Source organism: Sander vitreus, chromosome 21, assembly GCF_031162955.1.
Source record: "Sander vitreus isolate 19-12246 chromosome 21, sanVit1, whole genome shotgun sequence".
In the NCBI taxonomy this organism is placed as follows: domain Eukaryota; kingdom Metazoa; phylum Chordata; class Actinopteri; order Perciformes; family Percidae; genus Sander; species Sander vitreus.
Genome location: NC_135875.1, coordinates 17,520,924 through 17,547,309, shown reverse-complemented (window position 1 = coordinate 17,547,309; position 26,386 = coordinate 17,520,924). Strand labels below are relative to the sequence as shown.

The following is a 26,386-nucleotide window of genomic DNA, read 5'->3' as shown; positions in this document are numbered from 1 at the left end:
ATCTTAACGGCATTGTTTTACTCCCATAGAAATGACTGACTGATCATCAAAGAGAATTTAGAAACGTCATTTGCAAAGGACAAAGGTGAACCAGAGCTGGTTGTGGATGACTTTTATCTCCCTGTGTATGGAGATGAAAACTATTATCTTTGTGTTTTATTATAACTCCCATAATAGATGCCCTTTAAATTCACAGTAGGTTAGATGACCACATATCTAAGTCCAGACCAACAATGTTGGAAAAAACTCAGATATCTCCTTTTAAATCAAATCGTGCTGTATGGGAGGCAGTGAGCGCACTACTGTATGAACTGTCTGGCTCTGTACACGCCAACTAAACTACACTTGGGAATCACCTTGCTTCTAGATAACTGTCGTCTGTCTACATCTACGCTTAATCTTTACAATTTTCAAATATGATCTCATAGAAAATATAAACTTTATATAGTCATGTATTAAACATAGCAAGTAATCTAAATATCCAGACCAGTTGATTTCATGACTTACATCTCATTGTAATGCACCGGAGCAATCAAATGTATATGGATGGTTTCTGTAATGTATCTTTTACTATCTGCTGTGTAATGTTTGTGCTAAAAAGATGTACATAATGTAAAGCCGGCTCTACCCAGCACCTGAAGTTACAGTAATGTAGCACACGGGGCACTCACTAGCCGTGATTATCTACAAATAGATACAGTGCATTTCCATTCTGTTTGCTATAGATGACGTGGTCTCTGTTCCCGTTGGTCCGAGTGTCTCTGTGTGTGATCTTGGCACTTTGGTTGTGGAGAGCAGAGTGAAAATGGAGCCGACCGGCCTGTCGGTTTGGCCCGACGTCCGCCCGCGGTTCTTGCTTCTACCAGGCCAGAGGGGAAGATAGTCTGGGGCTTCTGGGGTTTTCTGGAGTCTGGGTCTCACTGAGAGCTCTCTGCAAGACCAAACCCATAATCACATGAGATTTATACTCATTTTACCATATTATTTTCAGATTTGGAGCACATTTAGTTATTCCACAGACGGCAGCACTTTGCAGCTTAATCATTTTCTAGCTGCAGGCTGCTGTCAGTCTGTGTGAGAGCTCCAGCTGAATACCTGCTGCAGACATCCAAATATGAGCTGCTCACCTGCAGGAACAAGTCAAATTGACCCAAGCTGCTTCCACTGACAGAGCTGAGGAGAGCAGTACTGTATTAGCTCACCTCAAACTTGCACATGAACTCCGCAAAGATGCCGAAGAAGGACTCCGTGTTGGCAGACTTGCTGTCCTCTCCGAAGAAAGAGGCCACCTTGGAGAACTCCTCCATGGCTCGGGTCTGCAGGGACTCCAGAGACTGGATTGCAGGGTGGCTGTTCTCCAAAAAGCTCTGTGGTGCAAAAGATCACACATCAAAGAGGCACATCGCCCATGTTTAGTCAGTTTACATGAGGAGTTCTACTCAGCCGGTATAAACAAATGTCTCCTATGGCTCTGAAGGATCTTTCTAAAGTCGGAGAAGAAATAACCCCGATGATGTCATCAGATTATGTCATCAGGGTTATGTCTTCTTATCTTGGGTTTGCAGACCAAAAATCAAACAAATGTTATTGAGTTGCATTATGGGAAATGTAGTATCCAAAGTTTTGGGGGCATGGCTCATACCAGGAACTAAAAGTCAGGATAATCTTACCGTTCTTTAAATATATAGATATACATATTATTAAATATATTATATTATTAATATATAAGTGTCTTGTGATTCCCTCAACTTTATGGAAGTGCAAAACTAAAATGCTGAAGAACATGACACCTGAACTGAACATGTGCTGAACTGTATCCCATCTCATTTACGTTAAGTCTGTAACGTTATTCAGAACAAACTTAAACATAAAACTTTCAATCGGTTTAAGTGTCCTATGATGTTGTTTTAGAGGCTTTTCCAACCTTACAAGAATACAGTTTGTAAATCCTTTTTGGTATTTAGCATGAAAAATGGTCAAAATATATCAACAAAATAGTTTATATAGACATTGTGTGAAATTCGCTCTCACATCTGTCAGTTAAATATCAAGCTGGAGCCAGGAGACAGAGAGCTTAGTTTAGCATAAATACTGGACACATATCTTGTTTGATTTAAAAACGACAATTCAGTTTATTACAGAGGTTTGTGTGCCTGACTAATGTTTAAATTCAGCATTGGCACGAATTAAACAAAAAGATACAATGACTAGAAAATGTATTTCCTGCAGAAAATGGGCGTCAATGCTGAAAAGCTAAATTGCTCAAGCTAAACTGGATTGCTAACTTAACTGGGTAAGAAGAAGGTGAAGTAGTGAGAATAGTTGGAAAAGTGGGAATGGTTTTAATTAGTATGAATTTCATTGAAAAGTAAAAAACAAAAAAAAAAAAACAATCATGTAAAAATGTGGAATATTTAAAGATTTTTTGAGAAACTAAGTTTTTGGCTGAAAAAGTTTAATAATCCCAAAAGATGTAGAACAGTGTACGGTTTGAATTTATTTTGTAGCTGAAAGTTTAAGTAGGCCCTATTTCTACAAAAGTCATAGTATAGTATGTCTAAAAAAGTCATAGTATAGTATGTCGAAAAATGTATAAAAAGTGTTGAAAACATTAATAAAAAAGTAATAGTACAGTATGATAAAAAAAAGTCATAGTATATCGAAAAAAGTGATAAAAAAAGTGCCACGAAATAAAGTTTGTTAAAAAAAAGTCATAGCATAGTATGTCGAAAATAGCCATTAAAAAGTCATAGTAGAGTATGTCAAAAAAATGTGGAAGAACAACAACAAAGCCTGCAGTGCCTATTTGCAGCAGTGCTAACCACTTAGCCACCTTGCCATGAAAAAGTTAGTCAAACTCCACAGCCTGGACTGGGTATTGAACTAGAGTCTGCAGTGCTTACTCGCTGGTGCTGTTTGCAACACTGGAAACCCCTTCGCCACCATACAACCAAATGAGGCATGCCGAAATGAGTCATAAAAAAGTCATAATATAGCATGTAGAAAAAAGTCATAAAAAAGTCATAGTATAGTATGTCGAAATTGTCATAGTATAGTTTGTCAAAAAAAGTGTTAAAAAAGTCATAGTATAGTATGTCGAAAAAAGCGATGAGAAAGTTAATGTATAGGATGCCAAGCGAAGTCTGGAAGAACATGCAAACTTCACAGCCTGGACTGGGTCTTGAACTAGAGTCTGCAGTGCTTATTTGCTGAAGTTGTTCAGAACTTCAGGAGCTCCTACGCCAATATACAACCAAAAAACGTGTGCTGAAAAGAGTCATAAAAAAGTCATAGTATAGCATGTCAAAAAAAGTCATAGTATAGTATGTCTAAAAAAGTCATACTATGGTATGTTGAAAAAATTCATAAAAAAGTCATAGTATAGTATGTCGAAAAATGTATAAAAAGTAATAGAATAGTATGTTGAAAAAGTCTTCGCACAGACTGTGCTAAAAGAAAAGTATTCTTACAGAATGAGCTATAACAAAAGTCACAAAAAAGTCATAGCATAGCAGAGTATGTCGAAAAATGTCATAGTATAGTATGTTGAAAAAAAAGGGCATAAAAAGTAATAGAATAGCATGTCAAAAGGAAACATGATTTTTAGCTCCTGATGGGAATCAAACTCCCAACCTGTCTTCTTACAGACTGAGCTATACCAAATATCATAGCATAGTATGTCGACAAAAATCATGAAAAGTCATAGTATAGTATGTCGAAGAAAAAGTGATAAAAAAGTGATAGTATAGTATGTCAAAAAAAGTCATAAAAATGTATAGGATGTCAAAGAAAGTGCAGAAGAACATGCAAACTCCACACAAAAAGGCCCAGACCAAACTGGGGATTGAAGCAAGTGTCAGAGCCTGCACTGCCTACTTGCTGGTGCAGTGGTATGCACCAGCAAGTCTTAGTATGGTATTTTCAAAAAGAAGTCATAGTATAATATGAATAGAAAAGTCATAGTATAATATGAAGAGAAAAGTCATAGTATAGTATGTCGAAAAAAAGTGATAAAAAGTCATTGTATAGTATTTCCAAAAAAGTCATATTATAGAATGTTGAAACAAGTCATAGTATAGTACGTCAAAAAATCAGGGAGAGTGTGCGCCCTATGTAAAAAAGCTTAATTTTAATTATAAAAAGTATAAATAGCAGAAAAAAAATATTGAATAGTAGCCATCATGTCCTTATGGAGCTAAACATTTTCATATTTGAATGTTTTTTGAAGCTGAACAAAGAAGGTTGAAGAATAAAGAATCGGATAACATACTGAATCAGCATTCACACAATAAGTGAGCTTTAGAGGTTTTGCCCGGGAAGATTTTCTAAACTTCAGACTTAGCCAGGCTATCTGTTTTCCTGTTTCCAGTCTTGATGCTAAGCTAAGCTAACCGGCTGCTGGAGCCAGCTTCATATTTACTGTACAGACATGAGAGTGATATCGATCTTCTCTTCTAACTTGCAAATTTCCCAAAATATTGAAACTTTTTCTTTGATGACACAAAGTGTCAGCAATCAGTAGCTTCCATGAACATGCGTGTGTACTGCTTTGTGTTTGAAGTGTATCATATTTAAAGCTGTAAGCGTACGCTCATGACGGAGGCAAAGTGGTCCTCGGAGGTGGGCGGGATCTTAAGACAGGCCTTCCTGATGTCCAGGATGGTGGAGTGCAGATCACTCAGCTCTGCTGTGATGGCCCTTTGGTTCACTGAACAAGAAATATTAGGTGATGAGTTACCAAAACATTAGCATTAATGAAACACCCATACACGGTTTAATGAGCAGGGAAATGTGAAAATTAGAGTTTTTACAACAAGGCTATTATAAAGACATACAGTACATTAAGACAGTCAATTGAACAACATTCAATTACATGCTTTTAGCTAAGTCTGCCTGCCCTGCAGCGACACCCAGCACACTGTGTAGAAATTAGCATTTCAAAGGATGGAACGACTACATTCTGCTACCAAATGATTTTCAGGAAGGAAAAAGCAGAGTTAAAGGAACACGCCGACTTATTGGGACTTTAGCTTATTCACCGTATCCCCCAGAGTTAGATAAGTCCATACATACCTTTCTCATTTCCGTGCGTGTTGTAACTGTCTGACGCACACACCGCTAGCATAGCTTAGCACAGATCCTGGAGGTAACCGGCTCCATCTAGTCTACTGCTCCCAATAAGTGACAAAAATAACGCCAACATTTTCCTATTTACATGTTGTACAAATAACAGCGTCACATGAGACACAGCCATCTTCTAACAGTATACATTCTGGGACCTATATTCTCAGAAGGCGAAGCACTTGGGCGGAGTGATTAGCGCAACACCTGAAAAGCACAGCCGTTACTCTCTGCTCCTCACCGCGGGGCTTCTCAGCTGCTGCGAGCAAATCACTCCGCCCAAGTAGCAGAAGTAGCAGTGCTTCGCCTTCTGAGAATATAGTTCCCAGTTTGTATACGGTTAGAAGATGGCTGTGTCTCATGTGACCTTATTTGTACACGCTGTGACTATACAAATCACAACATGTAAATAGGAACATGTTGGCGTCATTTTGTCACTTATTGGGAGCAGTAGGCTAGATGGAGCCGGTTACCTCCAGGATCTTGGCTAAACTAGACTAGCGGTGGGTGCGTCAGACAGAGTTACGACACGCACGGAGATGAGAAGGGTATGTATGGACTTATCTAACTCTGGAGGATACGGTGAATAAGCTAAAATCCCAATAAGTCGGCGTGTTCCTTTAAAGAGCTCTGCTGCTGTAGCGGCATCGTACCCTTGGCTGCCAGAGGCACTGTTGTCAGGTCTCTGGAGAAGTTGAGCAGCTCGGGGAAGTGTTCGCAAAGGGACTTGGCCAGAATGTGCAGAAAGGTGGATTTCCCGTCTACTGTTTTGGTCGTGCTTAACTGAGAGATAGAAAAGAAAAGAATGAATGAATGATTAAAATACCCCAAATTAAGATAATATAATGTGTTTGAAGCGCAGGTGTTATTGCTGTACCTCAGTTAGGAAGTTGATTTTAAAACTGGTTGTCCGGTGGCTCTTGGGCTGACCATTGTTAAGGTAATTCCCCATTGCAAGTACAAACTGTGGGCAAAACAGCACTTAATAACCACTATTAATATAAAAACTGATAGCTTCATGGGTAACACTTGAAGGTATGTACATAAGAGTGACATGACACTGTCATGAACACATGACACTGTCATGACACAGTCATGACACATGAACCCTAACCCTAACTCTAACCCTAACCATAACTTGTCATGACAAAAACCGAATGACACTTACTAAAAGAAGCGTTATGTCATAAACGTTTATGACTTGTTTATAATGTTTTTGACACGTTCATGACAGTGTCATGTCCCTCTTATGCAGATACCTTCAAGTAAAGTGTAACCGCTTCATGTTCTTTTTTTTTCCCTGCTCTGGAACTTTACCTCCAGTATTTTGGCCAGTTTCTTGCTGCTCTTTAGCTCCACCGAAGCCTTGTAGATGTAATCGTATGCAACCTTCATCTCTTCCGTCCTCTCCTGCAGGGTGGTCTTGAAGTGGAGGCTCCGCAGACGGGTTTTATACTCGGGCACCGTCAACATCTGAAACACACAAAACAACCACTCAACTCAAATCATTCCATCGTGTAGGGCTGCATTCAAAATGTTAATCGCGATTAGGATTTCTGCTCCTGATGATCACAAAAACAGAGTAATCGAGAAAAATGTCTTGTCTTGACAATGAGTAACCTTGGTAAATAATCATGATTTCAATATTTTATTATTATTATTTTTTTTTCTATCATCAAGGAGCCCTACCATCTTGTGTTTTTTTTCAAAGTGTTTTTGTTTTCTTTGTGTACCTGGAAAATGAACTGGTCGGGCTCGCTGAGTTTGGCAGGATCCTGTTCAAACTGCTCAAACTGTTTGACCTCGTCGTCGTCCGGGGCGTAGAGCAGCAGCTGCTTGATGTGAGCGGGCTCCAGCCGGTCGGTCGTCATGTTTAACAAGATCTGACACAGCTCGGTGGTGGAGAGCTTCAGATGGGCGATGAGGATGGCTGCCGAAAGGAGGGGGGGGGGGGAGACGCAGAGGTTTTAGGTTTTTAGGTTTTGTTTTTTTCACGTTACAAAGATCACTGTGTTCCTGAATGCAGACAAAACCTTTTACCCCCCTCTGATGATGTGTAATTTCCCACTGTGTCACGGTCTCAGCGACTGTGTGTTATTCATAATTCTTACTATGTTTCTGTGATGCCAGATTAATTATTAAATCCAGAATCTCAGTGTAAACCCGGTAATTAACAACAGCAAATCAATAAAAAAACTAAGTAATTATGGGTGCGATAATAGCAGAACAAATCCTTCTTACACAGAGAAATGAACCCATCACCCACAGTATAATGTAGTATAGTCTGCATAACATAACGTGATTATCTTGAAGAGAAGTGACTTTGCAAACAAGATGTTGTTTTGCCAAAATAAATAATTTTGTTATATTACATAGTATGTTATTTGTACTCCCTGTATAAAAGGGCATTCAAGGTATTACCACTAAGAAATACATCCTAAAATTAAGATATACCACTTTTATACAAAATGTGCTTGTACAATATGCTTTTTACTTGTATTACAGTATTTTACTGTTGCTTTGGCTTCAAATTGCAAACCTCTTAACCTCTTATATAATGCTGTTAATTAATTTTCATCAAAACAGTTTTATTTCCTCAAAGAATGTAAAAACAGTGTAGCAGAGTTAATGATTTAACTTGCCATTACTGTTAAATTAATGTATTACTCATTGTATTTATATTAGCCTCCCATCTGGGCCCTGTTCTTTAAAGGCCTAACTAATTCAGGCTAACATGCTGTTAACAGGCTAAAAAAAAAAAACCTGCTTATTTTTATTTAGCTAATTAGGTTCGTTGAGCACAGTTTGAGGACTGATTTGTTAATCGTGGATGAAATTATCTTGAATAACAGTGCGCTCTTATTTTGAAATAAAGGTAACATGAAGTTGAAATCATGATCAGCATTTATGAGTGGCTGAGTGCTGATCATGTGATTGCACTTACACAAAGTAGGTGTGATGGGAAGCCTCCCAGCATGCATTGGGGCAATAGATTCAACATAACAACATAAGTGTCATTTAATGCATTGTTACTGTCATCACTGTTAAACGGATATTAACCTGTAAATATGCTTAGACAATAAGGTGCATTATCGATCCCATGGATGTATTAAGAGAGAGCCTGGTACAACTTTGTAATGAGGCATGAAGAAAATGGTAAAGAATAGGGTCATTATTATTCTTAATTATAAAGTGGAACTTGTTACTCTTGTTTTTGGATCACCAAGTGAAGACACGTTTTCATCAAGAGAACATATTTATTCTCTCAATCACAGGAAGAAGAGGATGACAGCAGTGAGTAGGGCTTTGCCATTCTCAATATGGAATAATGAAAGACATTTTACAGTAGAGGAAGAAACTGATACAACAGGTCAACCAGTATCACAGACACAAGTACAGCATTATTGACAGTTATCTGGACCATGATCTGATCTCCATACATGAACTCATTTTCAGATACAGATGGCTCTCCTTCTTAGATTTATAATGAAAGAGTGTTGATGTAATTAGGATTTTAAATGAGAGCATGCTGGTTATTGAAACATCATTATAATCTGTTGTTGAATTATCACAATTCAATTTTCATAATATACAGTAGATACACCTATACACGATAAAATACATAGAAATATATTAAACAATATATAACAAAAAAGAGTCTGTGATATTGTGAGCAAAAAGACATGAACTCAACTGAAAGATTCAGACTGTTTAAAGACCAATGGAGGCACAACATAGGGCATTTCATTGACATTAAAATGGGAGTTTGTAAACTAAAAGTTATTAAATAATTAACTGCAGAACTGAAAATAGTTTGTGCAATTAGAGCAGCTTTTTACGAGTTTAGTTTAGTGGGTTTCATTTTTTAGCTTAGCATCATTTTCTGATTATCACTAAAAAGTATCTTTCATGTTCATTGGGAACCTCCACCTATCTTGCACCAACATCACTTGTTGTCTGACCACATTCACTGGTAACATCTAACTGTTTACCAGTGATGGACATGTGGAAACTTTGTGCAGCACAACGTAGAACAAAATAACATCAGTAACAATGCAGGAACACATGAAATGACACTTGAATATATTGCCCCAGTGCATGCTGGGAGGGTTCCCAACACACCTACCTCATCACATGATGTGCAATCATATGAACGCTGATCACGGTTTCAGCGCTCTGCTCATTTAGCCTTTATTTCAAAATAAGAGCACTTATTTAAGATAACTACATACAGGATTAACACATCAATCCTCAATCTCAAAGAACCAAATTAGCTGTATATGTGAGATTAATTCTCATCCAGCTAATGTGGTTCTCCCCAGGATGATTCTTTTAGCCTGATAACAGCAAGTTAGCCTAAATTAGTTACATTTGAAGAACAGTTTTGAAAAAACTCCTCAGTCAAGACAGCAAAATGACAATAACAACCTTTCTTTCAACACAGTGCATCAAGTTCAAACCTGCAGTCATGTGGTAGTTATAAACATAATATAATTAACAAAATAGTAGTAGTTTGTTTACTGCTCAGTATCTTTAATTCTGTTATGTCATTTACACCAAGTCATAGATTTTTTCCGCATCACGCCTAATGTAATATGTTTCCTGTACAGACACCTTGAATAGAAAAGCTTTGTGTGACAAAATCCAATCTTGTCACGACTGCAGTGATGTCACCACAGGCCATGACCTATGTGTAACCTGAATTGAAAATTGCATAGTGTTTGTGAATTTCCAACACTGACAAAAATAGTCTCACTTTCATAGAGTAAGATAGCCAATTGTTGTTGTTGGATGGGCTTTGAGTCTCTCCTGACATGCTGCACTTCACTCTGTTTTCATTGAGATTAAGAATATTGTGAGGCGACTGGACACTGTTTTGTCAACCATTTTTCTATGTGATAGTTGTGTGGAAAGAAATGAGAATTGTGTGGAGAGATCCAGCAAGCATTACAAGTGAATGTATTTGAACTTGCAGTCTTAAAGGTCCCATGTTATGCTCATTTTCAGGTTCATACTTGTATTTTGCTTTTTTACTAGAACATGTTTACATGCTTTAATGTTCAAAAAACACATCATTTTCTCACACTGTCTGTCTGAATATACCTGTATTCATCCTTTGTCTGCTAGCTCCATTTTAGCGCCTGTCTCTTTAAGACTCCCTCCTGAAAAACCCCAGTCTGCTCTGATTGGTCAGTGTTACCGGGTCTTCCGCATCTGCGCTCTCTGCACCATCATTGCAGCTGGGGAATGACTGTAACGGCACTGCAGCGGCACTTTCTACCTACATAATAGTATAGATGTGACATCACAACCGTACGGAAGTCTCATTTGAAGGCACAGTTTCTGAACACGGGCTGTGTGCATTTCTCTGTGGATTGAGCGTTTTGATACTTTCACAGTATTTATACAGCACATCAACCTGCTTCATTATCAAAAAGACATGGACGTCTAACTTTCTACAATATGGCACCTTTAAAACATACTGTAGTTGGCAGAAGTGCATCAAGTCAATGGAGAAAAACTAGTGTTTTGCACTTTAAGATTTTAGCGAGTCAGTGCGGCTTTTCAAAGCAATCGTAAAATACTGTAATATGTGTTATTTCGCCATCATGTCACAGACTTGAGCCTAGACCTTTTTAGGTGTGACCTGCGGCCATGTTTTTGTGGTACTCACAGGCGTTGTAGGCTTTCTTATGAGACAGAATCTCCACCACGTCTTTCTTTTTAAAGTTCTCTGGCAAGAAGGTTGGTTCTGGAGGAGAGACTGATAATATTAACAACAGTTTAAGGATGTGTTCTCCAGGCACCGGGAATCAACAAACACAAACACACAAACACACAAACACACACACACACACACACACACACACACACACACACACACACACACACACACACACACACACACACACACACACAGCAGTCTATGTGGCAGGTTGATGCGTTAATAACACAGCTCTGCCATTTCAGTCGCTAGAGGTAAACATGTCTGGGAGATCTACAAATAACAGTGAGGTGTGTGTTTCCTCTGGCAGAGCTGTGTTATTACTGAGCTCTGTCAAGACAGGAGAGGAGTGGGGGGGGAGGTATGGTGCCTTATGGAGAATGGATTTGATGAACAGGTGAATGGAGCAGCTCCAAAACAGGTTATGGAGAACATCATAACTGTAAAGGTACAAACACAACAGGAGATGTCAAACGATAATCACATCACTTTCACAGTGAAATAGTCCTCTCATAATCCATTTGATGGTATATTGTCACTGTATGACATCCAGCGTGATTTAAATAAAGATATGATGATGATGGTGCAGTATGATGAAGGGTGATCACATGTACACGACTACTTACTAGATCGGCGTTGAGTCCCGAAGTGAAGATCGAGGTCCAAGAACTTCACCATGTCAGTGAGCTTGTCATAGTCTGAGTCCTCTCCGAGCTAAACATAGAACAAGAATACACTCTGTACTCTTCAAAGTCACAGTCAAAGTTTTGCAACCTACAAGTAGCTGTCGAAACATTCGAGATTTGTGTTTCTCTGCTGCCATGACTCATCAGAGACACAACAGACTGGATGAGTAGGTCTTTCCAAATATGGGAAGAGAAATGTAGGAGTGAAAAGATTCACAGCCAAGGTGGGAAGATTCACAAGTCATGATATTGTTTACTGTATTTACTGTATGTAAGGTTTTTTTTTTAGGCAGACCCATGCTTGCTTTTTTTTTCTTCCCAAATCACATCTTATTTAAGACTAATGTGACAGACTCACCTGACCCCATATGGTTCCCTCGGAGTTCTCCACCTGCTCCCAGCGCAGCCTCTTCACACTCATGTGGTTGGTGTCCGAGGCGTGGTTGCCCAACTTGGGAAGCGGAGGCGGGTCACAGGGTGGGGGCAGGGGTGGAGGTGGGGGCGGGAGGGGCCTTGGGGATCAAAATATATATATATAGAGATTTTTTTTAAATTACAAGATATTTAAGTCAGTAAATATTGTTCAGCTCACAAGCTTTCACCAAGAGAGTTGGGAGCATTTTGTGTGGTAGAATTATCTCCCCACTACATGCCAAAACGTCAGGGGATGCAGTGCACTCATAGTTTGTTTTGATACTCTCATAAGCAGAGATTGCGTGGGTGCATGGGTGAGGCTGACCCAGGGCCCCGACTGAGTAGGGGGGCCCTTCAAGGGCCGTCAAACTTAGTTCACTTGATGAGAAGGGGGGCCCTGCGAGAGTAAAGTTGCAGATAGATGGCTTAATGAAGCTCATTACCGCACAGGATAATACGTTACAATTTAGCTGTTCTTATCAAATGTAACAGTCACTTAACTCATGGTTATGATGGTAAACCAGCACAACAATGACAATTACCAACAAAACACTATATTCTAAGCAGACACATTTAAAATCATAAAGTATGTATTATATATATATATATATACAGTGGTGTGAAAAAGTGTTTGCCCCCTTCCTCATTTCCTGTTCCTTTGCATGTTTGTCACACTTAAGTGTTTCGAACATCAAACCAATTTAAACAATAGTCAAGGACAACACAAGTAAACACAAAATGCAATTTGTAAATGAAGGTGTTTATTATTAAAGGAGAAAAAAAATCCAAACCATCATGGCCCTGTGTGAAAAAGTGATTGCCCCCCTTGTTAAAACATACTATAACTGTGGTTGTCCACACCTGAGTTCAATTTCTCTAGCCACACCCAGGCCTGATTATTGCCACACCTGTTCACAATCAAGGCATCACTTAAATAGGAGCTGCTTGACACAGTAAGGTCCACCAGAAGATCCTTAAAAGCTACACATCATGCCGAGACCCAAAGAAATTCAGGAACAATTGAGAAAGAAAGTAATTGAGATCTATCAGTCTGGAAAGGGTTATAAAGCCATTTCCAAAGCTTTGGGAATCCAGCGAACCACAGTGAGAGCCATTATCCACAAATGGCGAAGACATGGAACAGTGGTGAACCTTCCCAGGAGTGGCCGGCCGCCCAAAATTACCCCAAGAGCGCAGCGACGACTCATCCAAGAGGTCACAAAAGACCCCACAACAACGTCCAAAGAACTGCAGGCCTCACTTGCCTCAGTTAAGGTCAGCGTTCATGCCTCCACCATCAGGAAAAGACTGGGCAAAAATGGCCTGCATGGCAGAGTTCCAAGGAGAAAACCACTGCTGAGCAAAAAGAACATCAAAGCTTGTCTCAATTTCTCCAGAACACATCTTGATGATCCCCAAGACTTTTGGGACAACATTCTGTGGACCGATGAGACAAAAGTGGAACTCTTTGGAAGGTGTGTGTCCAAGTATATCTGGCGTAGAAGGAACACTGCATTTCATAAAAAGAACATTATACCAACTGTAAAATATGGTGGTGGTAGTGTGATGGTCTGGGGGCTGTTTTGCTGCTTCAGGACCTGGAAGACTTGCCGTGATAAAAGGAACTATGAATTCTGCTGTCTACCAAGAGATCCTGAAGGAGAATGTCCGACCATCTGTTCGTTTACTCAAGCTGAAACGAACTTGGGTTCTGCAGCAGGACAATGATCCTAAACACACCAGCAAGTCCACCACCGAATGGCTGAAGAAAAACTAAATGAAGACTTTGGAGTGGCCTAGCCAAAGTCCTGACCTGAATCCTATTGAGATGTTGTGGTATGACCTTAAAAAGGCCGTTCATGCTCGAAAAACCCTCTAATGTAACTGAATTAGGACAATTCTGCAAAGATGAGTGGGCCAAAATTCCTCCAGGACGCTGTAAAAGCCTCATTGCACGTTATCGCAAACGCTTGGTTGCAGTTGTTGCTGCTAAGGGTGGCCCAACCAGTTATTAGGTTTAGGGGGCAATCACTTTTTTCACACAGGGCCATGATGGTTTGGATTTTTTTTCACCTTTAATAATTAACACCTTCATTTACAAATTGCATTTTGTGTTTACTTGTGTTGTCCTTGACTATTGTTTAAATTGGTTTGATGTTCGAAACACTTAAGTGTGACAAACATGCAAAGGAACAGGAAATGAGGAAGGGGGGCAAACACTTTTTCACACCACTGTATATATATATATATATATATATTGTATTCCGAACAAGCGGCCAACTTATCAGCACATTTTAACACAACTCAAGATATTTTAATCAGTTAGTTAGTCAGAGAGTTGGGAGCATTTTGTTGAAACGGTGTTGGAATCATCTCCCCACTACACGCCAAAACGTCAGAAGATGCAGTGCATTCATAGGTCGTTTTGATACTCTCCATCAGTTGCAGTAAACTAAACTTTACAGTATGTCCAAGGTGTGATCACGCTCAATACTGCACACTGATGTTTAAGCTTGAGATTTAACTTCTTTCTGTAACACTTTTCCTTTTCCTTTTTTTTTTAAATGTAAGATTTTATCATGTTGGGGTGAACTGCCAAAAGATGCAGTATGGTTTTTGTCCTGTCCATCTCAACAGCTTTCATTTGCATGCACATATTGTATGATGCCAAATATATATTTCACCAAAACTTGAAAAAGTTATAGCTTGTATGATACCAATTCTTTTCTGTGACACTTCTGTTGCTAGGCACTCACTGCTGTGTAATTGCTGCACTCCCTGTGTTTCAAGTTTCCATGGTTTTTCTGTTCTGGCTGAAAAGTTTGGAGCAATATTTATATTACTCATAAATGTTTTAAAAACTACAGTAAATGCAGATGTTACCTGCTGTGTCTGCTGTTCCTGTTTTGGGGTTTCATAGGTTTTAGTGTGACTGGGGAGGGTGGAGTAAGAGGCCGGAGGCTTGGAGTGCAGCGGGGAGCCCCCAGGGCCATGGCTCGGACACTGGGACGAGCTGTGATCCTGGAGGGAAGGCGGCAGCGGGCCCTGATAGCTGTGTTGGTGGTGGAGCTGGTGGTGCCTCTGGAGGACGAGCTGGCTCGGTCTCAGCGGCTGAGGGGAGGGCTGGGGGGGCGGCTGCAGGATAGGCTGGGGCTGACTGAACTGCCGGGGGAGGTAGCAGGGACGGGACGGCTGGGAGGAGCGCAGGGTGCTGGAACCCAGGGCGCTGTGGCCGTGCGAGAGGCGGGTGGTGGTGGTGATGGTTGTCTGGAAGCGCTGGTGAGTTTTCTCTGCTTCTTCTCTGGCGGGGAGCACTTTGTGCAGAGGAGAGCGGTTGGACAGGAGGGACCTCGGAGGGGGCGGCGGAGGAGGGATGATGGGGTGCTGCGGCTGGAAGGGCATCCGGCTGCGGGGGACGTGCTCGGGGGAGAAGTGGACTGGCGGCACGGGGTCAGTGAATTGAACAGGGGGCGGTATCAGAGACTGGAAAGGTGGGGGAGGCGGGGGGCTCTGGGTGGGAGGTGGCGGGATGAGTTCCGATCCTGAGGAGTAGCAGGGAGAGGAGGCCTCGTCGCTGCTACTGTGATCCTCACTGCTGCCACTGCTGAGGCGCCGGGGCATAAAGCCCATGTCCTGCTCCTCCTGGAAACTCATCTGGAGGGAGGAGAGGGGCACCATCACACTTGATAATCACAACTTTCCCCTCCACATGCTCTAATACAAATGAAAATTAAAAAATAAAATAATGGATTGTGCCTCTTTGTAGTTTTAAACTTATCAATCTGCAATCTTTTCTTTTCTTTTTTTTTTTTTACCTACTTATGGGACAAAAAAAGCCACACAAAATAAACTAAATAACCTTATTTTAAAACACATGCACTTAAATGTGATCAGTACTCCAGCCAAATCCATCTATTTATGGAACACAAGAAATGTGATGCAATAAATGTGAAGTTTACTGTAAAATACTGAAAAGGATACTCAAAAAGATCAGTTTTAAAATACGTGCAACCAAGTGAATTAAGTACAATACGCTGCATTCCCCACAAAACCAACACAAAACATAACCGCCCTGACAAAGACGGAACATGATTTAACGTCATCCAGCATCTTATTATAACCTTAGATAAAATTAGACTATACTGTATAACTGAGTATCATGTTTTACTTACAGGCATCCCTCTTCTTCTGAAACCATGACAACCACCTTGATATATCTGTTCATGTGACACAAGTGTTCATTGTAGCGTACATTAGAGCTGCTCTAATGTAAACATGCAACACTACAACGTAATTACTTTAGTGAAATGTGAATTTGCTTATTATGTGATAATAAGCAAATGCACAACAGTAAGACGGTCTAAAAATGATGCTATATTTTATACTTAATAAAACGTAACTATGAGACAGTAGTACAGTTACTATGAACACCATTACAGTAACTACCCGCTTCTACAGTGCATCTTACATTGTCTGCAACTGGGTCAGACTGCACGGCAGACCCAGGGTATTGCTCTACAGCACACACCAGATTAACTCTACAGCAAAAACAAATAATGCTTAAAAACAACTTGAAATCACCTTAAAATAAAAACATGTACTCTGTGTGTGTGTGTGTATGTGTGTGCGCATAATTACAGCTGAGGATGCAGTAGATTGGAGGCGGGTCTTCCTCACCTCCTCATAGTCATTCTCTCCGTGTACAAAGTCATCCACCAGAGTGACCCGGTGGCCCAGCTGCTCGCTCAGAGAGTCCAGGAACTTGTCTGTGTCCCGGCTGCGAGGCGGGCGGGAAAAGGTGAACAGCTTCTTGCGGCGGGTCAGCGTGTTGGGGCCGCCATCCGAGGGCTGAGGGGAGGCGGGGGGGCTTTCCAGGCTGACGTAAGGGTTGGAGTCCACGCTGCTCTGGTGGTGGATCTCATACACAGGAGTGGGGAGAGGCTCTTTCCAGGACAGGGACAGGCCGGATTTACGGCTACCTTTAAAGAAAGGAAATCAAAGATGGTTGCTGTTAGCGTGGTGGTGCGTGCGTGCGTGCGTGCGTGTGTGACGCTCACGCTGCACATGTTTCGACCTGATCATTTTCTAATTGGACGACTTATAGCCAACATTATGCTACCTATTCCCTCAAGAAATTATGTGTGACATTCTTGGCCATGTTGTCGCCTTGGGTATCCGTTCTTCTGAGGGGTTACCATGGCAACAAAAAGATAAACTGCAGGCTCATGGTCGCACATTTTTAGACTGTAGATTTTGAATGAGTTCTAACCTAAACACATTCAGTGGTTCTCGTGTTATGTTCACATGATTAGATTGGTAAAACCAACTCATTTAAACATTCAAAAGTTTGTATGTTTTCATTAATGTTAAATCAACCATAAACACAAGGCTGCAGATGAGAGGATATGTATTTCCGTAGCGTGGACTTCTTCACGTGAACATTACTAATATATGTGACATTTTTAGTAGGTCAGTGGATGTAATGCCATGCCTGTCACCTTTAATGACCATTGTCCATCACATTAGCATTGTTCCCTATTCTGCAGCTTGTATTTACAGCAAATCAAACATGACTTGAGGCCCAAATGACAATGAGGCTCAAAGTGATGCGGTTGTCATTCCTGCCAAATACCACAATATATATGAATTCAATAAGTCATTCTGCAAATGCATCAAGCCTAAATGGAAGCGACTGTGAACCAATGATGAGAGCATGTGTCTGAAAGCATGCGCACACTGTGTGTGTGTATATGTGTGCATGTGTGTACGTGTGTTTGGCCGTGTGTGTCAGCCCCAGAGTACCTGTTAGAGGGGGGAGTGTGAGGGGGGAGAGAGAGCGCCCGTAGGCCTCAGTCTGTCCCGGCCTCTCAGGCTCTGCTGAGGAGCCCCCCCGCAGTGGTGACACACTCTTCCCCGCGTACACGTTCTCCAGCTCCGTGTACACCCCTGTCATCTACGGGTATAGGCATGATCAGCTGGTTAGCACACAATCGCTGCGACACATTCGCTTTGAAGGCCGGCTGCTTTTCAAGCGTTTCAGGAACAATTTGCACACCGCAGGTTAACTGCAGCCACGAATCAAATTGAATATGTTTTGAATTGCGGTCATCTCGAGCAGACCTTCAAATGATGTGAGGCCGGAGAGCACAGATAACATAACTAGCATTCATTGTGCCAGTTGCTTAACAGCTTGGTGCTGAAAAGCTGCAGTTATACCTACATGATTGAGGTCAGGGGACTCGGGGAAGGAGGTTCCATCTCCTGACTGTCTCTCCTCCGGGCTCCCGGATTCATCCACATGAATTCCTAAAGCACAATAAGGCATGAACAGTGACACATGGGGGTAAGCCTCCTCCTTCCATCCACCCCCAGCCAAGAGGGGAGAGAGGATGAAGCAGAGAGGAACAGCGTGGAGGAGCAAAAGCTTGGCTCCTGGTGGAGGAGTTAGCAAATGGTTGATGTAAAACAGGGGATGCCCATGAAGGAAATCTGCTGGAAATAAACACTGTATGTGTTTCCAACCTGATAGTTTGGGGACACTATCAAAAGCACAGCTGAGATATGGAGTTAATGTATGAATGTAGAATGGCCATTTCTGTCTTATGTAGCCTTCAAATATCCACAGAGGATTTGCTGAGCACACATCTTTTTCAGCAACAGTCTAACAATTACACACATTCCCATCTGGGAGCTGACCAGTGTATACGCAGCCTTATTACCGAGCTCTGAGCAGTTCAACTGGAGCGACTGGGAGTTAGATGCCTTTCCCAAGGGAATATTATTAGTACAGTAACTGCTGAAGGAAGCACATTTACAATCTCTACCCAGACTTTCACTGCATGTCCAGGGATCCCAACCCCCAAAAAGATGCAATAATACTGAATTAATAATGAAGAGGAGATTTCATAAGAAAAGCAAAATAACCCACTCACTTTACAGTCGTTGTTAAAACCTGTCATAACGGATTTTCTTGGTGCAGCTTGGGGGAAGCAACAAGATGTGAACACAATGCTGACATGTCATCACCTTTTAAGTTGATGATATCTGGTCAACTCCCATTCTGTAAATTCAGGAAATCTGTAAAGAGGTTTTTGATCCAGAATTGAGCGGGAAAGCGATAGAAACCTTGGTGTAAACCCGACCAACCCTGTGGAGATCCCACTGATTTTGTGCTACAGGGCAGTAAATCCTTGTTGTTGTTGTTGCCACGTGCAGCGTACCCATTCCCAGGTGAGTCCCGATGATGCAGTCGTCAGAGCTCCTCTCTCGGACGATGCCGCGATAGGACGACCCCGTCACGCGCATGGAGCTGCTCCGCCGGTGGTGCTCCGGGCCTACATCAGGCTCCAACGCGGCTGCAAAACACACGCATACAGCATCGCGTTTTTTTGTTATTTACAAGCTAATTGCTCTTTTGTGCCTGTGTTAATCTATTGCCAGGTGGTTAATAATAAAAGCTTGATTTTCAATCAAATCCAACAAGCAATTTATTGATTGTGTGCTGAAACTGTATGTGCATAATTTCCATGTTGTGTGTTTTTGGCTCACCACTGCTCTTGAAACCCAGGAAGCGTGACAGCTTGCCCTGGCATCGCTCCTGTTCATCGTACGTCAGTAGCTGGGAGATGAACTGCCAGATCAACTGTTTGGCCGGAGTGTCCAACACCGGAAACACGTCTACTATCAGAGTGTCCACATTCCTGCAAACACACACACACACACACACACACACACACACACACACACACACACACACACACACACACACACACACACACACACACACACACACACACACACACACACACACACACACACACACACACACACACACAAAATGCATCCTTAGCACACATCTTTATATAACCAAACCAACCCCTGTTTACTGCTGGGTAATTGGTTAGCATATGATGTAAGGATTTAGTACTTAGATTTAGATTCTTTGCATCTGTAATGACATGTATAAGTGAGAATGAGATACAGGATGAAAAGAGATGATGAAAAGGTGGGAGGATAACAGGGATGTCAGTTCCGTTACAGTACATTAGGAGGCCTTCGGTGGTTTATAGTGTATGCACGTACTGTAGAATTCAATGGGTATTTTGCTCATAATCCTGCAGCATCACATGTCTGCATCATCTGCAGAGATATTGCTCCATCCATCTTCCTGCTTTGTTTTTTTTTTTTACTGCTTTTTCTCTCACTGTCCTATCACCATCATTAATTCCACGTCTCTCTCTTTCGTCTGCATTAAGCTATATTGAGTATGGTAAAAGAACAGTTTCCCAGGCAACAGCTACACCTATGTCAATAAAAGCTAGCTAGTTAACAAGATAGTTTGACAAATGCTGCGAACTGAACTTGTAAGCTACATTATTTTCTGCTATAGACTGCAGATCTTCGGGTTTCTTATTCCTCATACATCCATCCATGTGCTCTGTCTACTACTCCTTTTTATAGACCCTCTCTCTCCCTCCGTCCCACTGACCTGTGCTGGAAGAAGGTCTCCAGGGCCTTGCAGACTGTGTACCTCTCCTGGATGGTCAGCAGGTGCTCCAGCTGCTGGCTGAAGGTCCGCCCGTGGACTTTGATGCTCGGCGGAAGAATCTCTGCCACCCACTGCAGAGAACTGAGGGCTGGGGACCTGCACAGCGGGTAGAGTGGGAGATTACCATTATTCGGTTAATTCATACATATATATATATATACATACTTACTAAAGTATTGTTTCTCCTTTGACATCTTTATTGAAAAATGCAGCGTCACTAGACAGAGGGGTCTGATGATAGTTTGCTTGTAGCTATGCAGACCATGAGCTACTGGAAATGTCAGGTTTGTTGGTGTATTAACCTGGAGCGCGGTAACGTGGTGGGGGCCAGGCTCGGAGACTCCTCCGGGTCGGTTTGGTCTGAGGAGTACTCAGACGGACCCTCCTCCACCACCAGAGTGGGCATTGCCCCGCTGCCCTGCAGCATGGACACCACCTTCTCATGGGAACAGTTCCTACAAAGAGACAGACAGAGAGGGAGGGAGAGAGAGAGAGAGAGAGAGAGAGAGAGAGAGAGAGAGAGAGATGAAGAAAGGGAGGGACAGCTGTAAATATTGGAGGGTTGATGGACTTTTAGCTAAAGCAGATGGAGTGGAGTAATGAAATCTATTGCATGATTTCTAACAAACGGAGGAAATAATATAATTAATATAAGCCAGTGGTTGTTCTTTTTTACCTGTCACCCTTTAAAACAAGGATATGTCTCTAGTTACAAAGGTCTACCAGTTGTAAACCAACTAACTAACCCTTTTTTTCCATTGTTATACGTAGATCCCATACATACACCATACATATGTTCCCTTTGTAAACACAAAGCTGAAAGCTTCAATATATCTTGTACTTTATTTTCTTTCTCTCTCTGGTGAAATACTCCCACTGTTTTTGCTGGTTACCTCCTACTGCTGCAGGGCCGTGTTATCATGGAGAACAGCAAAATTATACGCTGCCAATCAAATCAGTACATCCGGCAGCCATGGTAACAGCTCTTCTTCTCTCAAATGGCTATCGGGGGGGGCAGAATGAGTAAGACTGTTTTCTTCACACAGCACTGGGTAATTTAGGCTTATATTTTGCTCGGTACACTTTATTTGGTCAGTGCGTATAGGTACAATTCAACTTCATCCACGCTGGATTTCTTATCTGCCCTCCTACACTCACTCTCGGAAAATCAAGAGGCAAAAGGTCAAGAAGTTGTAAAGTCCACACAAGACAAGGACTACTCCCACAAGAGAAGATTACATAAAGGCACGTGCATCGGCCCATACATACATACTGTGCCTGCACTGACACACATGCCAAGGTTCAAGGAGAATACAGCGACGTTCATAGTTTATTGAATAATTAAATATTTTGGGTTTAACGAGAAGATGTCAAGAAGTCAATCTTCTTATCCTTATATATATGTATATATATGTATATATATATATATATATATATATATATATATATATATATATATACCTTCTTAGCTTCAGCCTATTACCAGTACATCTGTCCATGTGTTCAACTTTTCCCAGATTATTTTCCAGTTAGGTTAAGGATATAATTACGTTTAAAATTGTACTTACTGTACTGTTTTTACAATTGAATCTCTCATCCAAATACTCCCCAAAGTAAAGCTACATATGTTTGAGGGTTTATTTCATAGCTGAGGCTTTCATTTCTCCTGACGATGACTGACCTGCAAGCAGCTCAGCTCAGAAACAGTAAAATCATCATTAAAGGGAAAACTACAACCAAAATAAAAGCGTCATGTGTTCTGTGATGGATTATTTGGCACTGTGAAATATGTTTTTCATGGTAGCAGCAGATGGATTCTCCTGGAGGAAAACAAGCCATCTCTAAATATACTGCCTCAGTTCAAGAACTTGGACAGTAGGCAAAGACAAAATACTACTACAACTGCTGCTGCTAATAATAATAACAACAATATTATTATTAATAATAATAATAATGTTATCCATTAAAGACAAACCTCATGTCCAGTCCATTGAGAAAGAGGATACGGTCGCCTGTTTTCAGTCCACATTCCTCAGCTGGGCTATCTGATAAGGGGAAAAAAAAGATGGCAGCAACTCTAAATGAATCCGGGGTTGACAAAGTGATTCTGTCACAACCTCACCAGCTAACAAGGTCCACTGAACAGAAGGGAACGATGGCGACTAATGTGATTCTGTCAATCTGACATCCAACAAAGCCCATTAACAAATGGGATGATCTCCATGCTAAATTCTTATTAAGTAAGGAAACTGTCAAAACAAATCCCCAGTGGAATCTGTTCTGACTACACTGTACCCATCGACCATCGCCTCCTCATCTGTCAACTCACTGCTACATTTTCCTCAAACTGAATGTCATGTCATTGTTGTTTTTTGAACACGAAGTTTGGATGTAACAAACTCTGCACATTCACGGGCCACGAGACAGACTTTGAATCACGGGAGTTTATCAGTGAAGGATCTGTGTTCAGATCACGATGAGAGACATGCTATCCGCCCCCACTATCTCCATATCAACCTCCATAAGGCCCACTGAGTCAGTCGGCTCGGGCTGCTTCAGCACATGATGGTGGGAGATGATGGTGGGCGGGAACTGTGCGGTCATCATCCACGCACGCGCGCACACACACACACACACACACACACACACACACACACACACACACACACACACACACACACACACACACACCTCCCTTATCACTGGAGGAACCTGGCAAATTCCCTCAACAGTAGCTTCACAGCCTCTCTTGTCTGCTACGTTTATTTGGAAAAGCAATAACAGTTAATTAAGGAAAATCACAAAATGGAAGTAATTAACATTTTCACCAAAAGCTCTTAGTAGCAGTTACCCTGACAAATATTTAACAGTGAATTTCATTTTTGTGCCAATAATCGCTCTTGTAAAAAAGCATCTAGTGGTGTTTTATCCAAACACAATCATCAGTAATGTGGATATAATGACTAAGTTGGGTAAAGGCAAATAACAGAAGAGCTAAAACAGTCTGGTAAGTTCAGAAAATGACATCACTTTACTGTAATGCAGCCTTTAAAACCAGGAAAAGACAAGACTTATGTCATATTACGATATTACGATATCCAAAATCTAAGACGATATCTAGTCTCATATCACGATATTGATATAATATCGTTATATATTGCCCATCTCTAGAATACACCTGTATTCACCCTCTGTCTGAAACGCTCCATTTTAGTGCCTGTCTTTTTAAGCTCCCCTCTCAAAAACCCCGTCTGCTCTGATTGGTCAGCCTTTCCGAGTCTTCCGCATCCACACTCTCTGAGTCTCTGCAAGTCATTGCAGCCGAGTAGTGACTGTAACCGCGCTTTAGTGGCACTTTCGTTTCTGAATATGAGATGTGTGCAATTTTCTGTTAAATTGAGCGTTTTGATACTTTCACAGTATTTGTATAGCACCTCGACCTGCTTTATAATAACAAAAAGACATGCAAATCTCACTCTTTGCAATACAGTAATATGAAACCTTTAAATAAATGATTTTGTTATCTCTACATAATGGCATCTTCTATTATATCTTGGTTGTCTGTGAATTTAAGGTTGTAGAAGGATTACAGAGCGTGTCCATGAGTGTCCATTAGATAAACTCAAGAAATAAAAAGGTAATCAGGATGAAAACTAAAAAGCTTCTGAGATTCTGTGAAGAAAAATCACAAGTTATGTGATGTTTATATAACATCTAATTTATTGTATACGTCATTTGTAAAAGTTTTGAATTAGTATTTCCTTTTCTAAATGATCAATTTCTACAAAACAATAATGCACCATGTGAATGTGATCATCGTTTTGAACATAAAAACAAACGTGAATGTAACTGCGTAGCACTGACTGCTTTTAAGTGCCTGTTCCTGCACAAAACAGCCTGTTCTAAATGTGTTCCTCTTAACATTTCATTGGTGAGTCAGACTAATCCACTTCCTGGTACACTCATAGTCACACACACACACAAACACCTCCTGATCACCTTTAACCCCCAGCGGCTGGCACCACAACGGGCTCCCCCACATAAAATACATCTGCCTTCGCCAGCCAACACAGAACAATGTTTGGGTCAAACCACCACACACAGAGAGGAGGCATCTATTAGGAATGTACTGTACGGGTTTTAAGATAGAAGCAGTACCTGGGATAACCGAGTCGATGCAGACGGGGGCGTGACCTCGAAGCGTGAAGCCAAAGTTCTTCTTCCCTCGGTAGACACGAATTATCCTGAAAAAAAGACCGCAAGTGAGATGAACATTTAAACAAAAGATTTACAGACAGCGTCTTAAGTGTAATTCTTGACTTTTTGATACCAATGAAATAATACATTTGAGCGCCATAGCTCATTACAAAAAATGTTTTTTCCAAACTTTAACCGACACACAATATCACAAAGTTAGTTTTTTGTGTCATATTTGGTCAATAAAATGTCAGAAAAGAGACCAATCAAAAGGTTTCCAAATTGCTTGATTTGTCCAACCAACAGTCCAAAACCCAAAGATATTTGGTTTACAATTATAGAAAACAATGTCACACATTTGAGACACGGGAGCCAGAGACTGTTTGGCATTTGACTGATTTAACCAATAATAAGTTATAACAATTGTTGTCATTAATCGTTTCAGCGTAAATTGTGACATCATTTAACTATGCTGATGCTTCACAACCGTTCTGTGAATGGACAGAAAGCCCAGCTGTCTCTGGATGATGGAAGATTCGCTCACTGCTGCTCACAAAGCTGTTTGTTCTTCACTTTTGTTTAGATGCGTCACTTCCTGTAGGTGGGAGTCTGAACAAGTGGCGGCATGACGTCTGTTTTTACTGCAACCCAACTGATAACCTGGCTTTTTTGTCTTTTTTTACACAACAATCCCAACTAGTGCCACCTCGACTCCAGATCACTCCACACATCTTTCTGTGTGTTTTATTTTCCGGCTTCCGGCCTAAACAAAAATGATTTTAGGACACACTCAACATTTAAAAAAGCACTGACATTTTGCTGATGCTGGTGCTCTGCTTTAATTCCTCCCAGTGGAGGAGTTCACGGTGGAGCCTCCCATAACATCAAAGATGAGACACTTATGGTGTCTATCCACCAGTGTGTTGCCATGGAAACGACTCAAGGCAACACTGTCTCGATATGTAAACATGGGGAAGACAAAAAAAACAAAAGTGTGGGGGGGAAACAGACACATCTGTTCTTTGATAGCCGCGATTACTGGTGTGTTATGTAAGTAGAGCTAAATGCAGATCGGCGCATTGTGTGTGTGTGTGTGTGTGTGTGTGTGTGTGTGTGTGTGTGTGTGTGTGTGTGTGTGTGTGTGTGTGTGTGTGCGTTTGTGTTGGGCTGTGCAGCCACAAAAAGAGGCAGCATCAGCCTTGAGCACACTTGCTGATTCCCATAAGTCAACACCAGCTGCACTTAATACTTTGACTATTGTGAATGAACCAGATGCCAATTGTCTATGTAGGCCAATATTGGCTTAAATAGACAACTGGCAATCTATAGTGATTGATTTTGAGTATCTATATCAATGGGCCATTTTGTAAAAATGAGTAAATGTTATGATCTATCTATCTATCTATCTATCTATCTATCTATCTATCTAGTATGTTACTGTTGAGAGACAACAGTGTAACACAACACTCTTGAGGAGTATTGTTTAGCCCAGGGAAGGCGTGCAGAAAAACTTCCTATTGTGATAGTGCCATGATGTAACCCCCCCCCCCCCACACACACACACACACACACACATTTAACACAATCAGCTTGCCTCCTATTGTTGTGTGACCTGACAATACAAGGCACCTAACCCTAACCATAACCATAACCATTGCCTAATCCTAGTGCCTTCCAGGCAGCGCTGCATGGAAG

At 41.2% G+C, this 26,386-nt stretch overlaps 1 protein-coding gene across 1 annotated transcript in view; it reads right to left on the bottom strand.

Annotated features, from left to right (window-relative positions):
• Positions 1 to 259: 259 nt before the first annotated feature.
• Positions 260 to 26,386, bottom strand: part of grid2ipb (glutamate receptor, ionotropic, delta 2 (Grid2) interacting protein, b) — a 48,525-nt gene continuing 22,398 nt past the window's right edge. Inside the window, exons 7-27 of the mRNA XM_078279542.1 lie at positions 24,653 to 24,738; positions 22,470 to 22,539; positions 20,797 to 20,949; positions 20,435 to 20,590; positions 19,495 to 19,646; positions 19,167 to 19,301; positions 18,167 to 18,252; positions 17,749 to 17,899; positions 16,624 to 16,925; positions 16,119 to 16,163; positions 14,829 to 15,600; positions 11,891 to 12,042; positions 11,473 to 11,560; positions 10,796 to 10,885; positions 6,855 to 7,051; positions 6,439 to 6,594; positions 5,999 to 6,085; positions 5,775 to 5,904; positions 4,590 to 4,708; positions 1,203 to 1,367; positions 260 to 931 (exon numbers count right to left, since the gene is read on the bottom strand). Of these exons, the coding sequence (XP_078135668.1) occupies positions 860 to 931; positions 1,203 to 1,367; positions 4,590 to 4,708; positions 5,775 to 5,904; positions 5,999 to 6,085; positions 6,439 to 6,594; positions 6,855 to 7,051; positions 10,796 to 10,885; positions 11,473 to 11,560; positions 11,891 to 12,042; positions 14,829 to 15,600; positions 16,119 to 16,163; positions 16,624 to 16,925; positions 17,749 to 17,899; positions 18,167 to 18,252; positions 19,167 to 19,301; positions 19,495 to 19,646; positions 20,435 to 20,590; positions 20,797 to 20,949; positions 22,470 to 22,539; positions 24,653 to 24,738 (3,364 nt within the window). The 3' untranslated portion in view covers positions 260 to 859. The remainder of the gene's footprint in view (positions 932 to 1,202; positions 1,368 to 4,589; positions 4,709 to 5,774; positions 5,905 to 5,998; positions 6,086 to 6,438; positions 6,595 to 6,854; positions 7,052 to 10,795; positions 10,886 to 11,472; positions 11,561 to 11,890; positions 12,043 to 14,828; positions 15,601 to 16,118; positions 16,164 to 16,623; positions 16,926 to 17,748; positions 17,900 to 18,166; positions 18,253 to 19,166; positions 19,302 to 19,494; positions 19,647 to 20,434; positions 20,591 to 20,796; positions 20,950 to 22,469; positions 22,540 to 24,652; positions 24,739 to 26,386) is intronic.